Source organism: Panthera onca, chromosome A2, assembly GCF_046562875.1.
Source record: "Panthera onca isolate mPanOnc1 chromosome A2, mPanOnc1 haplotype 2, whole genome shotgun sequence".
NCBI lineage: Eukaryota > Metazoa > Chordata > Mammalia > Carnivora > Felidae > Panthera > Panthera onca.
Genome location: NC_138340.1, coordinates 95730183 through 95747010, shown reverse-complemented (window position 1 = coordinate 95747010; position 16828 = coordinate 95730183). Strand labels below are relative to the sequence as shown.

General features: G+C 41.4%; 1 protein-coding gene and 1 long non-coding RNA gene across 4 annotated transcripts in view; one reads left to right on the top strand and one right to left on the bottom strand.

Moving 5' to 3' along the window:
* Positions 1 to 15245, top strand: part of LOC132679159 (protein lifeguard 1-like) — a 31059-nt gene extending 15814 nt beyond the window's left edge. Inside the window, 7 exon segments of the mRNA XM_060632445.1 lie at positions 330 to 399; positions 401 to 421; positions 5676 to 5713; positions 5793 to 5880; positions 7403 to 7492; positions 10114 to 10161; positions 14716 to 15245. Of these exon segments, the coding sequence (XP_060488428.1) occupies positions 330 to 399; positions 401 to 421; positions 5676 to 5713; positions 5793 to 5880; positions 7403 to 7492; positions 10114 to 10161; positions 14716 to 14868 (508 nt within the window). The 3' untranslated portion in view covers positions 14869 to 15245.
* LOC132679160 (uncharacterized) lies at positions 5843 to 10790 on the bottom strand. 3 transcript variants are annotated; one of them, XR_009609992.1, is made up of 3 exons: positions 10710 to 10790; positions 6748 to 6869; positions 5843 to 6034 (listed from the first exon to the last, which is right to left on the bottom strand). It is a non-coding gene; the product is annotated as an uncharacterized LOC132679160 (long non-coding RNA). The 3 variants fall into 3 exon arrangements; XR_009609991.1 differs by having other exon boundaries at positions 10687 to 10772; XR_009609993.1 differs by having other exon boundaries at positions 10676 to 10763.
* Positions 15246 to 16828: the final 1583 nt, after the last annotated feature.

Here is a 16828-nt window from a genome sequence, read left to right as displayed (position 1 = left end):
ATCACTGGCTTTGGTATTATACTATATTTATGTAAGATGTAACCTTTGAGGGAAACTGAGTAAAGGATGCATGGGACCTCTGTCTCTTGGCAACTTTTTGTGAATCTATAATTATTTCAAAATAAAATTTTTTTAAATTCTATGGATGAAAATGAGAAAAGTTAGTTTTAAAAGCTAAAAAAAAGAAGTAAAGGTAATAATCTGCATGCAGTTTTGTTTATAATAGTGATTATCAGATAATAATGTATATTTCTGTCTCTATTCATCTACCTGTATCATTTGATAAAATCACTGGAAACAAATAACACATGGCTTTCAATTACCCTCAGGCCAGCATTTTTTGGTGTACTTATTGTATTTGCTTGTTGTGGGAATCTCCAGCGTCAGGTGCCTGTGAATTTACATTCTCCTGGGAGTATTTGTAAGTAAACTTTGTTAGCATGTGTTGTTAGCTCACCTGTGAAATATATTTTTGACACATTACTAATTCTGCCTCTATCGTGGAAAATCTTCTTGTGGAATAATAGAGATAGAAATTATTTGTGAGATGTCCTCTGGGCTCAATCCTGGCTGTAACAAAGTCATAAACTTGTTTATGAGATCGTATCCATGCCCTTTTACTAAAGCTAGAGAATCTGGGCACACTGAGCAAGTCCTTATTGCCAGCGACCTTGCCTCTGGGAGGCCACGTGGGGAACCTGCTCAGAATCCAGGCTCCATCTCAGGAACAGTTAACTTGACTGTTAATGGCCCTCTGCCGGGCACAACAAACACATTCTGTTATGGAGAGTGGATTCCACATTTAGTTCACAAACTCATGTGTTTGAAGTATACTTTATTTTTGTAAGAGTTCTCTTATTTCTATTTCAAGTCTCACTGGGTGCAGAAACCCAGGTCAGTGCAGGTTCCCTTAGTTCCCCACCTTGCACCTCTGGCTTTTCCAGAGAGTTGGGGGTGAGGCTGGGGCTTCTGGTCCTGGGCTCTCCTCATTTCAGCACAGTCTGGTTCCTGTTTCACCAGCGCCTCCTGTGGGGCTTCCACTCACAAGGTCTCACCACATAGGTCCTTTCTTTGTGGATCAGTGCTGCTCTCTCTGGGCCACAGAAAATGTGTGGCTCCTTTTCTTGTAGCCAGTTCCTTTCTGTGCTGCCCACAAGGATTCCAGGAACTCAGCACCCTTCCATTGTGAAGATTTATGTACCAATTGATTTATTCCTCATCTGGTTCCATATGAGATTTGAGGTAGCTTATAAAAACACCCACAATATAAGAGGATAAGATAAACTGGTAGGGAAATCTGATGAAAGGAAAAATAAGGGTAGGAAAATAAAGTCAGTGGTTAGATTAGTGTACAAAATGCGTATGCTCCCTGAATAGCCAAAGCAATCTTGAGAAAGAAGAACAAAACTGGAGGTATCACCATTCCAGATTTCAAGATAATTCTAGATTTCAAGATACGCTACAAAGCTATAGGAATCAAAACAGTATGGTAGTGGCTCAAAACAGACACATAGATCAATGGAATAGAATAAATAAACCCACAATTATATGCTCAATTAATCTATAAAGGAGATGAAAATATACAATGGACAAAAGACAGTCTCTTCAACAAATGATGTTGGGAAAACTGGACAGCCATATGGAAGAAAGAATGACACTGGACTGCTTTCTTATACCATAAACAAAAATGAAATAAAAATGGATTAAATACCTAAGTGTAAGACCTGAAACTATAAAACTCTTAAAAGAAAACATAGGCAGTAAACTCTTGTAACATTGGCCTTAGCAATATTTTTTGGGATCAGTCTCCTCAGGCAAGGGAAACAAACAAACAAAAAAATTGGGACTACATCAGATTAAAAACTCTTGCACAGTGAAGGAAACCATCGTCAACAAAACAAAGAGGCAACCTACTGAATGGGAGAAGATATTTGCAAATGATTTATCTTAGAAGAAGCTAATATAGACCTATATCTTATCTGTATAGCTATATAGATAGATACTCATACAAATGAAATCTAAAAAAATCTACCAAAAAATCATACCAAAAAAATCTAATTAAAAATGCACAGAGAATCTGAATAGACATTTTTCCAGAGAAGACATATGGATGGCCAACAGATGAAGAGATGCTTAACGTCACTAGTTATGGAAATGCAATGAGATGTCACTTCACACGAGTCAGAATGGCTAGTATCAAAAAGACAAGAAATAAGTGGTGGCAAAAACGGAGCCCTCTTGGCCTGTTGATGGGAATATAAATTGGTACAGTCACTGTGGAAAACAGTATGGAGTTTCTCTAAAAATTTAAAATTAGAAATACCATATGATCCACTAATTCCACTTCTGGGTATCTTCCCAAAGAATGAAAACACTAATTGAAAAAGATATATGTACCCTATGTTTATTGCAGCATTATTTACAATAGCCAAGATATGGGGGCCCCTGGGTGGCTCAGTCCGTTGAGTGTGTCTAACTCTTGATTTCGGCTCAGGTCATGAGCCCAGGGTCATGGGATCAAGCGCCCCATTGGGCTCCGCGCTGAGTATGGAGTCTGCTTAAGATCCTCTCTGTCTCCCTCTGCTCCTCTTCCCACCTCAAGTGCGCTCTCTCACTCTCTCTCTAAAATAAGAACAACTACAAAACAATAGCCAAGATATGGAAGCAACCTAAGTGCTCACTGATAGATGAGTGGATAAAGAAGATGTGGACATATGTACAATGGAATGTTATTCAGCCATAGAAAGAATTAAATCTTGCCATCTGTGATAACATGGATGGACCTTGAGGGTAAGTGCAAAGTGAAATAAGTTAGAGAAAGATGAATATCATACGATTTCACTTATATGTGGAACCCAAAACAAAACACAACAAAACAAATGAATAAGCAAACAAAACAGAACCAGATTCACAAATACAGAGAAAAAGCTAGTGGTTGTGAATGGGAATGGGGTGGATAGGCAAAATAGGTGAAGGATTTTAAGAGTTACAAACTTCCAGTTATAAATGAATCAGAGGGATGGAAAGTTCCAGGGGAATATACTCAATAATATTGTATGATGGCAGCTGATACTGTATTTATTGTGGTAAGCATTTTGCAACATATATAATTGTCAAATCACTGTGCTATATACCTGAAACTAACACAGTATTGTATGTCAACTGTACTTCAATGAAAAAATTTTAAAATGCATAATCCTGTGCACTTGAGTGTGATGAGGCTAGATTTGGGCCTGTGCCTTCGGGTGGTCAAAGAGAGTAAGGACACATGACCAGTGGTGACATTCTCAGCATGCAGATAGCTCAGTGTCTAGTGTGATTTATATGTTGGGAAGCACATCTTCCTCTGGAGACTAGCTCTCTGATGCCCACATCTGGGCATCTGGGCATTTCTTGGCTGCCAGTGCATTGAAAGGCCTTTCTTACCTGGCGTGGATACCTTGCTCATCACTCGGGGGAGCAGATGGGGTTTCCTAGTTCCTGGACAGACTACACTCAGGAGGAAGTGCAGGTTAAAAGCCAGGCATAGAAAGATAACTATACTAGAGCCTAGTCCTAGAGCAGAGGTAATAGGATGGGGAGAGGAGGTACTTTTCTAAAAATACTTGAATTTTTTATTTAAAAAGTTTCCATGTTTTTAATGTTTATCACAAGAAGAGATCAAAGCTCTCATCTCTGAGGTTTTGTTGTTTATCCCGAAGCAGGGAACAGCTTAAGAGAAGAAATATACACGGGCAAAAAATTAGATGCATTTTGTAGACTTTATGTTTTGGCTAAGTATTAGGAAATATATGGAGAAACCATTTCAGAAAAGGAGTTGAGGGGAAAAAAAGCACACATACCGAAGACAGCTTTTGTCCCATAGAATTTTGAGCCTGTGTTCTGTGCTCTTGAAGCCATCAGGCAGGTTTGACTTCTAAGTCCTCTTGTTCTCCTCTTTGGAAAACTGAAGGGTGGTTTCCAGCTTTAAATCATTCTCTCTCCCTCTACTTCTGAGCCCTATCTTCCTCCCGCTATCCTCTCCCCACCCCCCACCCCCCCACACACACTTATGTGCTGCTAAAGATAGAAAAACATGAAGCATTTGAGCAAGTAGAAGAAGAAAATCTTAAGAGGAAGTTTGGAAGCAAGCACATTATTAAAATATCATGTGGGGGCACCTGGGTGGCTCAGTCGGTTGGGCATCGGACTCTGGATTTCAGCTCAGGTCATGATCTCACAGTTTGTGGGTTTGAGTCCTGTATCGGATTCTGAGCTGACAGCACGGAACCTGCTTGGGATTTTCTCTCTCCCTCTTTCTCTGTTCCTCCCTCACTTTCTCTCTCTCTCTCAAATAAACTTAAAAAAAAAAAATCATGTGTAGGGGCACCTAGGGGGTGGCTCAGTCAGATAAGCTTCCAAATTTGGCTCAGGTCATGATCCATGAGTTCAGGCTCCATGTCAGGCTCGTACTTACAATTCAGTCTCTGTCTCTCTCTCCCCCTCCCCCCAGAGTGTCACACTCTGTCTCTCTATCGAACATAAATAAACATTAAATTAAAAAAAACAATCATGTATACATGGAACAGATACACTGTTTTTAACCTGTGGTGGAAATAAGGACAGCTTTGGTAGATTTAACAAAGAAGAGAATCAGGCAACTACTCACCGAGTCTGGGAAACACAAAGATGCAATCCAGGACTCTCAGGATTCCAGTTCTTCTCGTCTCTTATCCTATATGATGTTGGCCAGTTGGAGAAGTTCAAAGCCACTCTAGCAGTCCTTGCACCATGGTTAAAATGTGTCTTCACTTGTACTCCTGGAGACCAGAGCATTCTTTCCTGGCTCTTGCCATGGACCAGAGGGTTAGCCGAGTTTCTGGATTTGGCTCTGGTGGAGCTCCCTACCAGCTGGAGAATGTCCTCAGGCCCTTCAGCCACTGTTAACTGTTGCCTCACCCCACCTGCTCACTGTCCTGGAGCCTGACCACGAACCCAGCTACAACCTCGTTGCCTTTTTTTTTGGTCTCTGGCTTGACCACCTGCTGACTCTCAGCACCTGCCCCTCTCCCACATGGCCCCAGCAGACCATGGAAACCCTCCGGCCTGATGCAACCTCAATGCAGCCCTCTTCCCAGCCCTGGATGGGCACCTACAGGCGCAGCCCCACCCTCTGTAGAGATCTGTCCTGGAGCCCCATCCCCAGTCCTGAAAAGGTCTCAATCCTCCTCCCTCATCTGAGGTTTGAAGTTTTCAACTCTCACCCAAGCCCTGTAGGAAAGGTCAGCACTTGAAACTGTTGGTGAAGAATTAGTAGAAACAGAATGTCCTGCTTTGATAAATTGTTAAGGTGTGTCTGTGTGGGTGGGCCCATTTGATCTGGTCTTACAGATAAACCTTTTATTATGGTTTCCATATTCCTAACTAACACATATTTAATGCAATCAATATGCTGAAAGTTACTCCTGCATTCTAAGGAATTTTTACTAATAGAAGAATCTTGTCAGGCTCGGGGGAATGTTAGGTAAATGTTTAGTTCTACTATTTTTGTCCCATAATTAACCTTCCCGTAGCTCTGGGCACTGGGGTTGTGCATATTCCCACTCCCTAGACCCCGCCAACACACACACTCTTTAAATCATCTCTGGATTCTGGGCCTATGGGACCAGGGTTCTGATTGTGAATTTTGTCTTTAGACAGTTCTTCAAGGTCTGCTGCTGGGAGCTGTTTCAGTGTAAGTCTTTGATACATATTTCCTTTCTCATGTGTGCTTTTCTTTGTATGTGAACAATAATCACAGTCTCTGGTTTTAGTTTTTGTAATGCAGAGGAAGTGCTGTGGGCAACAGCAGCGACTGCTCTGGTGACGTTATCGCTCACTTTATTTGCTCTTCAAACAAAAGTATGTATCACCAAAAAAGATTTCTGTCACAAGGGAGTGTGTAGATGTGTTCCTTTGGCCCTTCCTGACCCATTCTTATCTCTCCTCCTTCCTGCTCACTGCTGTCCTGTGGGCCCACCTCCGTAGCTTCTTCGCCTTCTGGCTTCTGACTTTCCTAGTAACCACATTAAAAAAAAAAAAAAAAAAAAGGAACAGGTGAATTTAATTTTAATCATATATTTTATTTAACCCAGTGTATGCAAGGTATTAACATTTCAGTAAACAATATAACGCAAATATTGAGACATTTTACATTCTTTTTTGAGCTAAAATTCAAATTCAGTGTGTATTTTATTATACTTACAGCATACTTTACTTCAGACTAGCCACACTTTGAATGCTTACCTAGCCACAAGTATGGAATGCACAGCTCTAGACAAGTATTTAAAAACAATTTTTTGTAAAATGTTTATTTCTGAGAGAAAGCAGGGAAGTGGCAGAGTAAGAGGAAGACACAGAATCTGAAGCAGGCTCCAGGCTCCAAGCTGTCAGCACAGAGCCCAATGCGGGGCTCGAACCCACAAACTGTGAGATCATGACCTGAGCCGAAGTCAGATGCTTAACTGACTGAGCCACCCAGGTGGCCCTCTAGACATACATGTTTTAAACAGCCATCAGAATCCTCTGGAGGGTTTGTTAAAACACAGATTCTGGACACCCTGGAGTTGCTACTTCAGAAAGTCTGGGACACAGCCCAATAATTTGCATTTCCCAGATAGTGCTGGTTTGAGAACCACATGTGGAAACCTAGTGCTTCTAATTATTCTCTTGGTGTGCAAGAAGTAAGGAGTGAGGGGGGACATACAGGAGTTAGGAAAAAGCTCTTACAAGAAAGTATCCTGGATTCAAGGGTCTTCTTTTGCTGTATAATATCATTCTGTTCAGGTCAGAAGATGAATATTCCCCTTTGTTTAAAAAAATTCCTCAGCTTCCCCAGGCTGTTTTCATCCCTGATTTATGAAGGCAAAACCAAAAAGCATATTAATAAATTTCAAAATTACAAAAGAATCAGCAATAATTTTTGAAAGCTTAGTGTATATATTTTTATTAAAATATATGCATACAAACATGGAAAGGCGTCCAGTTCATTGCTGTATTTTATGAACATGCTTTCAGAAATATGACCATACTGTACATACAAATTTACATTCTATTTAATGTACATTTTTTATTAGGGGAAATGTCCTATAAATACAAAAATAGAATAGTATAATGAGCCCTCATGTATCCACGGCTCTTGTTATTTCATCCATACTCCTACCTTCTTCTCCCTCATGAAGCAAATTCCAGTCAACACCACACTTTTTAATGTAGCGTTTTTCAGTGATAGGGGCAAATGGATGTCTGTGGTTCTCAGAATTGTCCAGGGTAGATTATTAGCAAATGGGCCAATTTCTAACTATAAGACATAAGATGCATCTCTAAACCTCCTGAAATTCCTTCCAGATGATAAGTGAGCTGTTTTTGTGTTATATTTCCTCAGTGGGATTTCACCATGCTAAATGGGATGCTGTTCGTTTTTCTCTTCGTACTGTTAATCTATGGAATTTTCTTCCTCTTCATACGCTCATATGTAAGTGGGATCTCATTTGGGAACCTCAGAGAATTGTTGGAGGGCAAAGTGCTGGTTGTGTTGGCCTAGATCTTCTGTGAAGCAGACACTCGGTTGGGTGAACTGGGTGAGGACTTGAACGGGAGAAGTGTCTGTGAGAGAAAAGGGGCTGGGGAGCCTCTGAGGGCTGGAAGACGTGCCCCACCACAGTAGCACATCTGACACCAGGTGAAGGGGAGGGAAGGTGGGCAGTGGGAACATTCTAGACATGAAGTCGAGGAAGGTTCAGCAAGGCTGTAGGGGGAGTGTGTGTGGGGGGTTCCTTGAGCTAAAGTTGACTGTAGTCAACTTTACAACTTTATTGTAGGAATAATACAAATATTTATTGTATTGTATTGTGTAGTCCTGTGTCTCCCAGGAAGTACTCTGCTGCTCCCCAGTGACTGACAAGTGACAGGCGTGGCCCAGAAACTCACTGCAGTGGGCTGCACAGCACAGCAGCCGGGCACCTCCCAGTAGCTGGAGGTCTGTGAGGCCTGTCCTTGCGGCCGCCCAGCGTGGTGTGGTTGGGGTCCTGTTGGAAGCGTGGGGCATGAAAACGGAGCTCCTTCTCTAGACTATAGCTGTCTTTCCCTGCGAGGGTCTTGGGGTGAACCTACCCACAGGGCTGGTCAGACTTCTCCTATACCTGGGTGCTGCTTGTTTGAAGTAATGAAAGTGGAGTGATGGGCTTTTCAGACTTTCCCGATGGCAGCGTAGAGTAATTCCAGCTTGCTTGCTTGCTTTCCTTCCTTCCTTTCTTCCTTATATATATTCATTGACTTCTTACCAGATATCAGATATAAGCCTGTGGTTTTCTCGTAGGCATTACATTTAATTCTCATGACCTTTATGAAAAGTACATGTGTCATCTATTGTTTAGCTAAAAACACATGCTCAGAGAAATTAAATAATTCACCCAGGTCTACACAAGGAGTAAGTGGTAGGGGTGGGATGAAAGCCAGATCTGTGGGACGTCATGCTCTTCCCAGCGTACAATCTGTGGATGGAGGCTAGAGGGGGTGTGGGCCCAGCTTGTCATTGGCCCCTGTGGGGAGACCCTATGGGCAGCCAGCTCCACTGAGGATTGGCCTGGAGCCTGTGACCTTTTGACTAAAGCCCTAAGGCCAACTTGGCCCAACTGCTGAATCCAAGAGTTTCTTTGACAACAAGTAGACTTGTTAAGTGATCTTCAGACAGATAACTAAGAGTTAAGCCTGAATTGGTTTAGCTTTATGAATGACTATATAGACTTATAGTTAGGGAGATTTTATTTTATTTTTATTTATTTTTGTAGCATCTATTTTTTAGAGGTAAACTCGAAGATATAACAAAGATGTGCCTTAAAAGGCCACACAGCTCTCCATTTATTATTATGGCTGGTAGCCATAATAATACAAATTGGTAGGAATAATATTGGTAGGAATAATACAAATATTTATTAGGTTGGTTCCATAGGTCTTTACAATACCATTTAGGTGCAGTTAAGAAACAGTGTTTCCTACTAGATAGACGAAACTTTGCTCCCCCTGTAAACTTCCTTTCACAAATATTTACAATATATAATCTTACACACATGTTAAAATGGAAGGGAAGACTTTTGACAGAGCCTTGTTGTAAGTATACAGGCTTGTTTGACTTTGGCAATTTTGAATTCTTCAGACTCCAGTAATCAGGTATTTTCTTACTATTAGCTCATTCCAGAAATACTGTCCCTCCCACACTATGTCACTGACTCCTGGTTTATGTCATTGGCCAAGGATCTTCCCTGGTTAGTAGAATGCTCTATTTGTCTAGGATGAGCTTTCTTGTCCTGAAGAGTGAATGACATTGTTTTTCTCAGATGTTCTATACCACTTCTTTATCCTCTCCTTCTATAGAGCCAACCCCTTTGGCATTCACATCAGTCCCATATTCTGATCAGGGCTGTTTTGGTTGCAAGGAACAGACATTACCCAGACTAACTCGAGGCAAAGACCCAGGGAAGCTCATTGAACTCCTAGGTGGGAAGAAGCGGCAGGATTCACAGAAATGGAAATCCCACATTCCTCTCTTGGGCTGAGTTGATCAGCCTTTTCTGTATAGTAATAGCCCCAACAGTAGCTGATGATGCAACAGCCTCTGGGAATTGATTTCTGACTGGCCTGGTTCATCTGTTTGATCTTACTTTCTGGTCAGTCAAGAGAGTCACTGCTGTTGGAGTAGACATCTTCCACCTCTTGTCAGTTAGCCCTAGCTAGGGTATATGAGGGTCACTATTTTCGCAGAGCCACCCATTCCAAGAGTGAGTATAGGGGCAGACGCCCTAGAAGGGCTATGCAGTGGTGCATAAAGTGAACCATATCTAGTATGTTCTACTTGTCCTACCATGCATGAGATGTTTAGCACTTATCTAGCAAAACTGATTCGACAAGGGTAGCTTTCATGTATTTGCTGAATGGAATTGAGTAGATGCTGTTGACCACTATGTTCAAAAAGATGAAATTCCCCACAGATGTGACTTTCCTTAATACTGGGTCCTTATCTGACAGCAGTAAACTAAGTGAGCCCTTTCGTTATTCCAAACCTTTTTCTTAACATACAATTGTTTCTTCTCTTTGCAGTGGTTGCACCTATTGTATGCTGGTCTTGGAACTGTACTCTTCTCACTTGTGAGTCTAATTTCTCCCTCTCTTTGACAAAGAATATGGTCTGTGCATTGACAAGTGCTAGGCCCAGAGTCAAGTGGAGTCAGTATTTCATTTTCCCCTCCTATGCCTCCCCCTCTTCCTTTCCCTCCTTCTCCTTCTTCTTTTTCTTTTTTTAAAAAATTTGTTAAATGTTTATTTATTTTTGCCAGAGAGAGAGAGAGAGACAGAGCATGAGTGTGGGAGGGGCAGAGAGAGGGAGACACAGAATCCAAAGCAGGCTCCAGGCTCCGGGCTCCAAGGTCTCAGCACAGAGCCTGATGCAGGGGTCAAACTCATGGACTGCAAGATCATGACCTGAGCCAAAGTCAGACACTCAACCGAGCCACCCAGGCGCCCCTATTTTTCTTTATAAAGACAATTTTTAGAGCACTTTTAAGTTCACAGCAAAAGGGAGAGGAAGGCACAGACATTTCCCACATATCCCTTGCCCCCACACACGCATGGCCTCCCCCCCCCCCCGATCAACATCACTCACTAGGGTGGTACCTTTGTTACATTGCCGAACGTACATTGACGCGTTATAATCACCTAAAGTTCACATTAGACTTTACTCTTGGTGTTGTACAGTCAGTCTATGGGTCTAGATAAATATATATTGACAGGTTCCATCATTATATCATACAGAGTGTTTAAAAGCCCTAAAAGCCCTTTGTGTTCCACCTTTTGATTCCTCCCCTACCTCCAACTCCTGGCAACCACCAATCTTTTTCCTGTTGCCAAATTTTACCTTTTCCAGAATGTCATATAGTTGCACACCATATATAGCCTTTTCAGAATGGTTTATTTCACTTAGTGATGTGCACTTAAGGTTCTTCTGGGTCTTTTCATGACCTGATAGTTCATTTCTTTTTAGTGTTGAATAACATTCCATTGTCTAGATGTGCCACAGTTTATGTATCCATCCACCTATTGAAGGACATCTTGTTTGCTCCCAAGTTTTGGCAATTATGAATAAAGCTGCTGTAAACATCCCTGTGCAGGTTTTTCTGTGGAGTTTTCAACTCCAATGGGTAGATAGTAAGGAGTGTGATTACTGGATCAGATGGTAAAAAGTATGTTTAGTTTTTAAGAAACTGCCAAACTGTCTTCAAAAGTAGTTGTACCGTTTTGCATTCCCACAAGCAGTGAATAAGAATTTGTTGCTTAACATCCTCAGCAGCATTTGATGTTGTAAGTGTTCCCGAATTTGGCCATTCTAATAGTGGTATCTTATTGTTGTTTCAATTTCCATTTCCCTTATGACATATGATGAGGAGTATCTATTAATGTATTTATTTGCCATCCATGTATCTTCTTTGGTGAGGTATCGTCTATGTTTTTCAGCCCAGAGAACAAGTAATGATCTTTTTAAATCAGATTGTTTGCTTATTGTTGAGTTTTGTGTGTGTGTGTGTGTGTGTGTGTGTGTGTGTGTGTGTGTGTGTATTTGGGGCAACAGTCCTTTATCAGATGTTTCTTTTGCAAATATTTTCTCCCATCTATGGCTTGTTTTCTCATTCTCTTGACATTGTCTTTCACAGAGCAGAAGTTTTTAATTTTAATGAACTTCAGCTTATGCATTATTTCTTTCATGGATTATACCTTTGGGGTCATATCTAAAAAGTCACCACCATACCTTAGGTAAAAGATCCTCTGTTATCTTCTAAGAGCTTTATAGTTTTGTGTTTTACACTTAGGTCAATGACAAAACAAATTTTTGTGAAGGATGTTAGGTCTTTGTCTAAGTTTTTTGTTTTTTTGTTTTTTGTTTTTTGTTTTTTTTGCATATGGATGCCCAGTTTTTCCAGCACCATTTGTTGAAGAGATTATCTTTGCTCCATTGTATTTATTGCCTTTGCTCCTTTGTCAAAGATCACTTGACTATATTTACATGAATCTATTTCTGGGCTCTCTAGTCTGTTCTATTGATCTATTTGTTTCTTCTTTCATCAATACCATACTGTCTTACTCCATAGTAAGTCTTGAAGTCAGACAGAATCAGTCCTCCAATGTTGTTTTTTTCCTTTAATGTTGTGTTGGCCATTCACACCTACCCCCCACCCCCAACCTTTCTTTTTAGTGTAATCATACTATATAGAAGGTTCTACCTTTGCTTTTTCACTCAAAAATAATGGTATTCACATATTAGCAGTCATGGATTGAGCTTATTCTTTTTTTTTTTTAAGTTTATTTATTTATTTTTGAGAGAGAGAGAGAGAGATTGCAGGAGGGGCAGAGAGAGAGAGGGAAAGAGAGAATCCCAAGCAGGCTCCATGCTGTCAGCACAGAGCCTGATGTGGGGCTCAAACTCACAAACCATGAGATCATAACCTGACTAAAACCAAGAGTTGGACACTTAGCTGACTGAGCCACCCAGGCACCCCAAGTTCATTCTTTCTTAAAGGCGCATGGTATTCCATTTTATGCTTTTATCATGTCACATATTTTAAGTTTTCCTTTAATTATTTTTGGCATTTCCAAACATACCCAGAAGTACCAAGAATGGAGTAATAAACTCCACATACTATCACCAGCTTAAAAATACCCACATTTTGCTTCATCACGTTCCTTTTTATTAGAATTATGTCCTGTCTATTTTCTTTTTTTTTTTTTTTTAATTTTTTTTCAACGTTTTTTATTTATTTTTGGGACAGAGAGAACCAGAGCATGAACGGGGGAGGGGCAGAGAGAGAGGGAGACACAGAATCGGAAACAGGCTCCAGGCTCCGAGCCATCAGCCCAGAGCCTGACGCGGGGCTCGAACTCACGGACCGTGAGATCGTGACCTGGCTGAAGTCGGACGCTTAACCGACTGCGCCACCCAGGCGCCCCTGTCCTATTTTCAAATGTCAGAAAAATTTAGACCAGGAAGTTATGTATGTATAATTCAGTTTTCTTATTTCTTCTCCTAATACCGAAAGGAACTAACTTGTGCTCATTTTCCTTTACTCTTATGCTCTCAGCCTTTGCATATTGATGCCTGCTGTTATATTTCTTGTGTCCTGTTTCAGGCATAGTTTGTTTCCATGCAAAAGTACATTGGTGTTTCTGTTCCCAGTTTGGAGGCAGAGCAAAAATTCTTGTAGCCTCAGACAGGTCTACCCAACACTAAACAGATAAAGCAAGAGGGACATTGACATTTTTTCAGCGGGGTGGGGAGGGGATGCTTAGCCACAAGAGTTGTAGGGAGTGAGGCAGGGTGTTACTCCCAAATGCTCCTGGGGATCTGAATCCCAACTGGGGCTTCCCTGTGGGCTGTGTCTTGGGTTGTGTCCTGAACCCCATTCTCCCTGAGGGGGAGGGGGACAGGTGGATCCCAGCTCATCTCACTCTCACTTTCCTGTCTGCCTTCAAAAACATAATTTCACCTGGAAGGTGTACTCCTAACAACCAAGGCATGTCTGTGAAACGATTAGAAGTTATTATCCCTCTTATGAGAAGAAATAAGGTAAAGTCAGGAGTTCTTGGAGGGGATGGAGAGAGAAAAGTGCTTCTCTGTAGAAGTCAGGACCTCAGGGTTATAAATGAAGTCTGGAAGCTCAGCTGCTGTGCAGCCTGCTTTTTAGGGTGACCAACTGTCCTTGGTTTGCCTGGGACCGAGGGGTTTCTAAGGAAACCTCCTCTAATGTCCTCATGCTGCCCAGGGCTGCTCACCCAGCCACAAACACAAGGGTGAGCGAGCTCTCTGGCTCTTTTCCTGCAGTTTTAGGAGCTCCTCATTCTATCTACTGCAGCTGAGCTACACTTTTTATTTGGGGGAAATATTTAACTATATACAAATCCCACCTTCCCTTAATTCTATGTTTTGGAAATACTAACATCATCATAAAGCCATTCCAATGGCAAGGTTTGAAAAATGCTATCATCCAAAGCTCCAAGAATTTCAGCATTATTGCTGCACATCAATCTAAAGGTCAGGAACCATCTTTATTTTCATTCTTGGTTCACCAAGAACATGTGGGAAAATCACAAGTACAGGGCAGTTTGTAGTTTATCTCTGTGTCCAATTGTCCCACCTCATTGGCTAAAGGAACAAAGTTTTCTGGATTTGGAAAGCCAAAGAAGGCTCACAGACTTGATCCTGCTGGCCTCAGGAGGATGAAGCACTTGTAATAGAGTACAAACTCCGGGACATAGTGAATGGTTGAGGCTGTAAAAATAACCTAACTTAGGGGCGCCTGGGTGGCGCAGTCGGTTAAGCGTCCGACTTCAGCCAGGTCACGATCTCGCGGTCCGTGAGTTCGAGCCCCGCGTCAGGCTCTGGGCTGATGGCTCGGAGCCTGGAGCCTGTTTCCGATTCTGTGTCTCCCTCTCTCTCTGCCCCTCCCCCGTTCATGCTCTGTCTCTCTCTGTCCCAAAAATAAATAAAAAACGTTGAAAAAAAAATTAAAAAAAAAAAACAACCTAACTTAGCCATAAATCGACTTTATGCAATATATTTTACTGATGCTAAAATATTTTCTCCAGGTAATTTAGGATACTTATTTGATAGAAATATACCATTTCTGTAGCTAATTCTTCCTTCTTTTCTTTAAGTACTTGGTGATGGATGTGCAGCTCATGGTGGGAGGGCGCCACCATCACTCTGACCTGCACCCCGAGGAGTATATTTTTGCTGCCCTGAACATCTACTTGGACATAATCAACCTTTTCCTTTTTATTTTGGAACTGATTGGACTGGCACGGTAGTCATGTGGCCAAACTGGTTCATGTTGAAAAAAGGGAAGGAGGGATGCTTCTGAAATGTTGCCAGGCTCAGACATGAGAAGGTTACCACTTCATAAACCTTTTGTTAACAAAAATATTTAAAGATACTTACTTTTTGTCAAATTAAATCAAGCATTCAGTAGATGGTAGCTGTAGCTGTGATATTTTTGGTTCTATTGTCACATTGCAAAACTATCTGGGGGACATTTCTAATTTTTATAAATTCAAAAGATGAGTATCAAAATTACATGCTTACAAACATTTGCAAGATGCCCATTACAGTGTTGAAGTTTTCCAGGCAGTATTTCAAGCAGTAAACAACATCTCTCTACATGAATAAATTTGATTACAGAAACCTATATGTACCCATTCTCTTCTCTTGGACATTCTGTGGACATTTTTGAATATTTTGGCATCTGACCTTTTTTTTTTTTTTGAGTAAGATAAACTAAAGAATTCTGCCTTTTCCCTGTATTCCAGAGTCAGACTGGAGAGAATAGTAGTATCTATCTAGTAGGGGTCAGAGGAAATTAAGAGAGTTAATGTGCAAAAAGGGCTCAGGATAGAGTATCAGCTATATTGTCACTGTCCCATCTATACTCCCGGGCTTAACTCAGCAACCACCTCCACTGATTGTCTGGAACAACTAAAAAAATAATCATGATAAAACACACATAACAAAATTTACCATCTTAACTATTTTTTTTTAAAATTTTTTTTTTAATGTTTATTTATTTTTGAGACAGAGGGAGACAGAGCATGAACGGGGGAGGGTCAGAGAGAGAGGGAGACACAGAATCTGAAGCAGGCTCCAGGCTCTGAGCTGTCAGCACAGAGCCTGACGCGGGGCTCAAACTCACAGACTGTGAGATCATGACCTGAGCCGAAGTCGGACGCTTAACCGACTGAGCCACCCAGGCGCCCCACCATCTTAACTATTCTTGTACGGTTCAGTAGTGTTAAGTACGTTCACAGTATTGTGCAACCCATCTCCAACAAATGTTTCATCTTGCAAAAGTGAAGCTCCATACCCACTGCAGTAAGAAGTCTCATAGCATTTTCCATCACTTATTTATTTATACATATCTTATATAACTGGTTTGATTACGTTCCTGAAGGTCATAGATTAGACAGGTCTTTATATCCCTTCTGGAGCCTCTCACCTTGTTGGTGTGAGATGCTTGATGAGAAAATTTTCACTGAGATGTAGAAGTTCACAGTTTCAGAGCCATCCAAGTGAACCTGTGGCTACATCCTTGCCTCACTTGTTTCTAATTTCAGCCAGTCTCTGGTGCTCGCCCCAGCAGGAAGCATGTAAGTCACGTCTGCAGGATGAGCAAAGGCATGAAGCAGGCCCACACCTGGTGTGCTTCAGGTGGCTCAGGGAGGGAGTTGGAAAGAAAGATTTATGTAGAGGGATGGTTATGCCAGGTGATTAAGGACCTCAACTTTCAGGCTCAGGATTTCAGACCTTTATCTTGTAGGCATAAGATTTGGATTGCAGTATCATGGTGAAGGTAGTGCTTCAGGAGAATTAGTCTGCATTATGGTGGGTGGGTTAGAGTAGAGAAGGGAGGTGTTAGAGAGGAAGGTTGTATGAGAGCTAATGCAATACACGGAAGGCACGAAAGGACAGTTGATAAATGGGGTAGAATGAGTCAATCATATGTGACCATGATAATGGCCAAAAGGCTTGATGGAGGTTGAGGTATGATTGGATGATTCTTCAGGGCAGGTTTTTACTGTGGGTAATTGTCACTTACTAAAGTAAAGCCTTCTGAAGAAAGAAAGAAATGGCTTGGGGAGTTGTGAGGTGATGTGATAAAAGTAGGTTTGGATATTTTGATTACTTGAAAAGAGAGGAAATGTTAATCTGGCAGAGTTTCAGGAGATGAAGCTTGGGGCTAGAGGTAATTGGGGGCCATCACAAGCAAGAACTGAG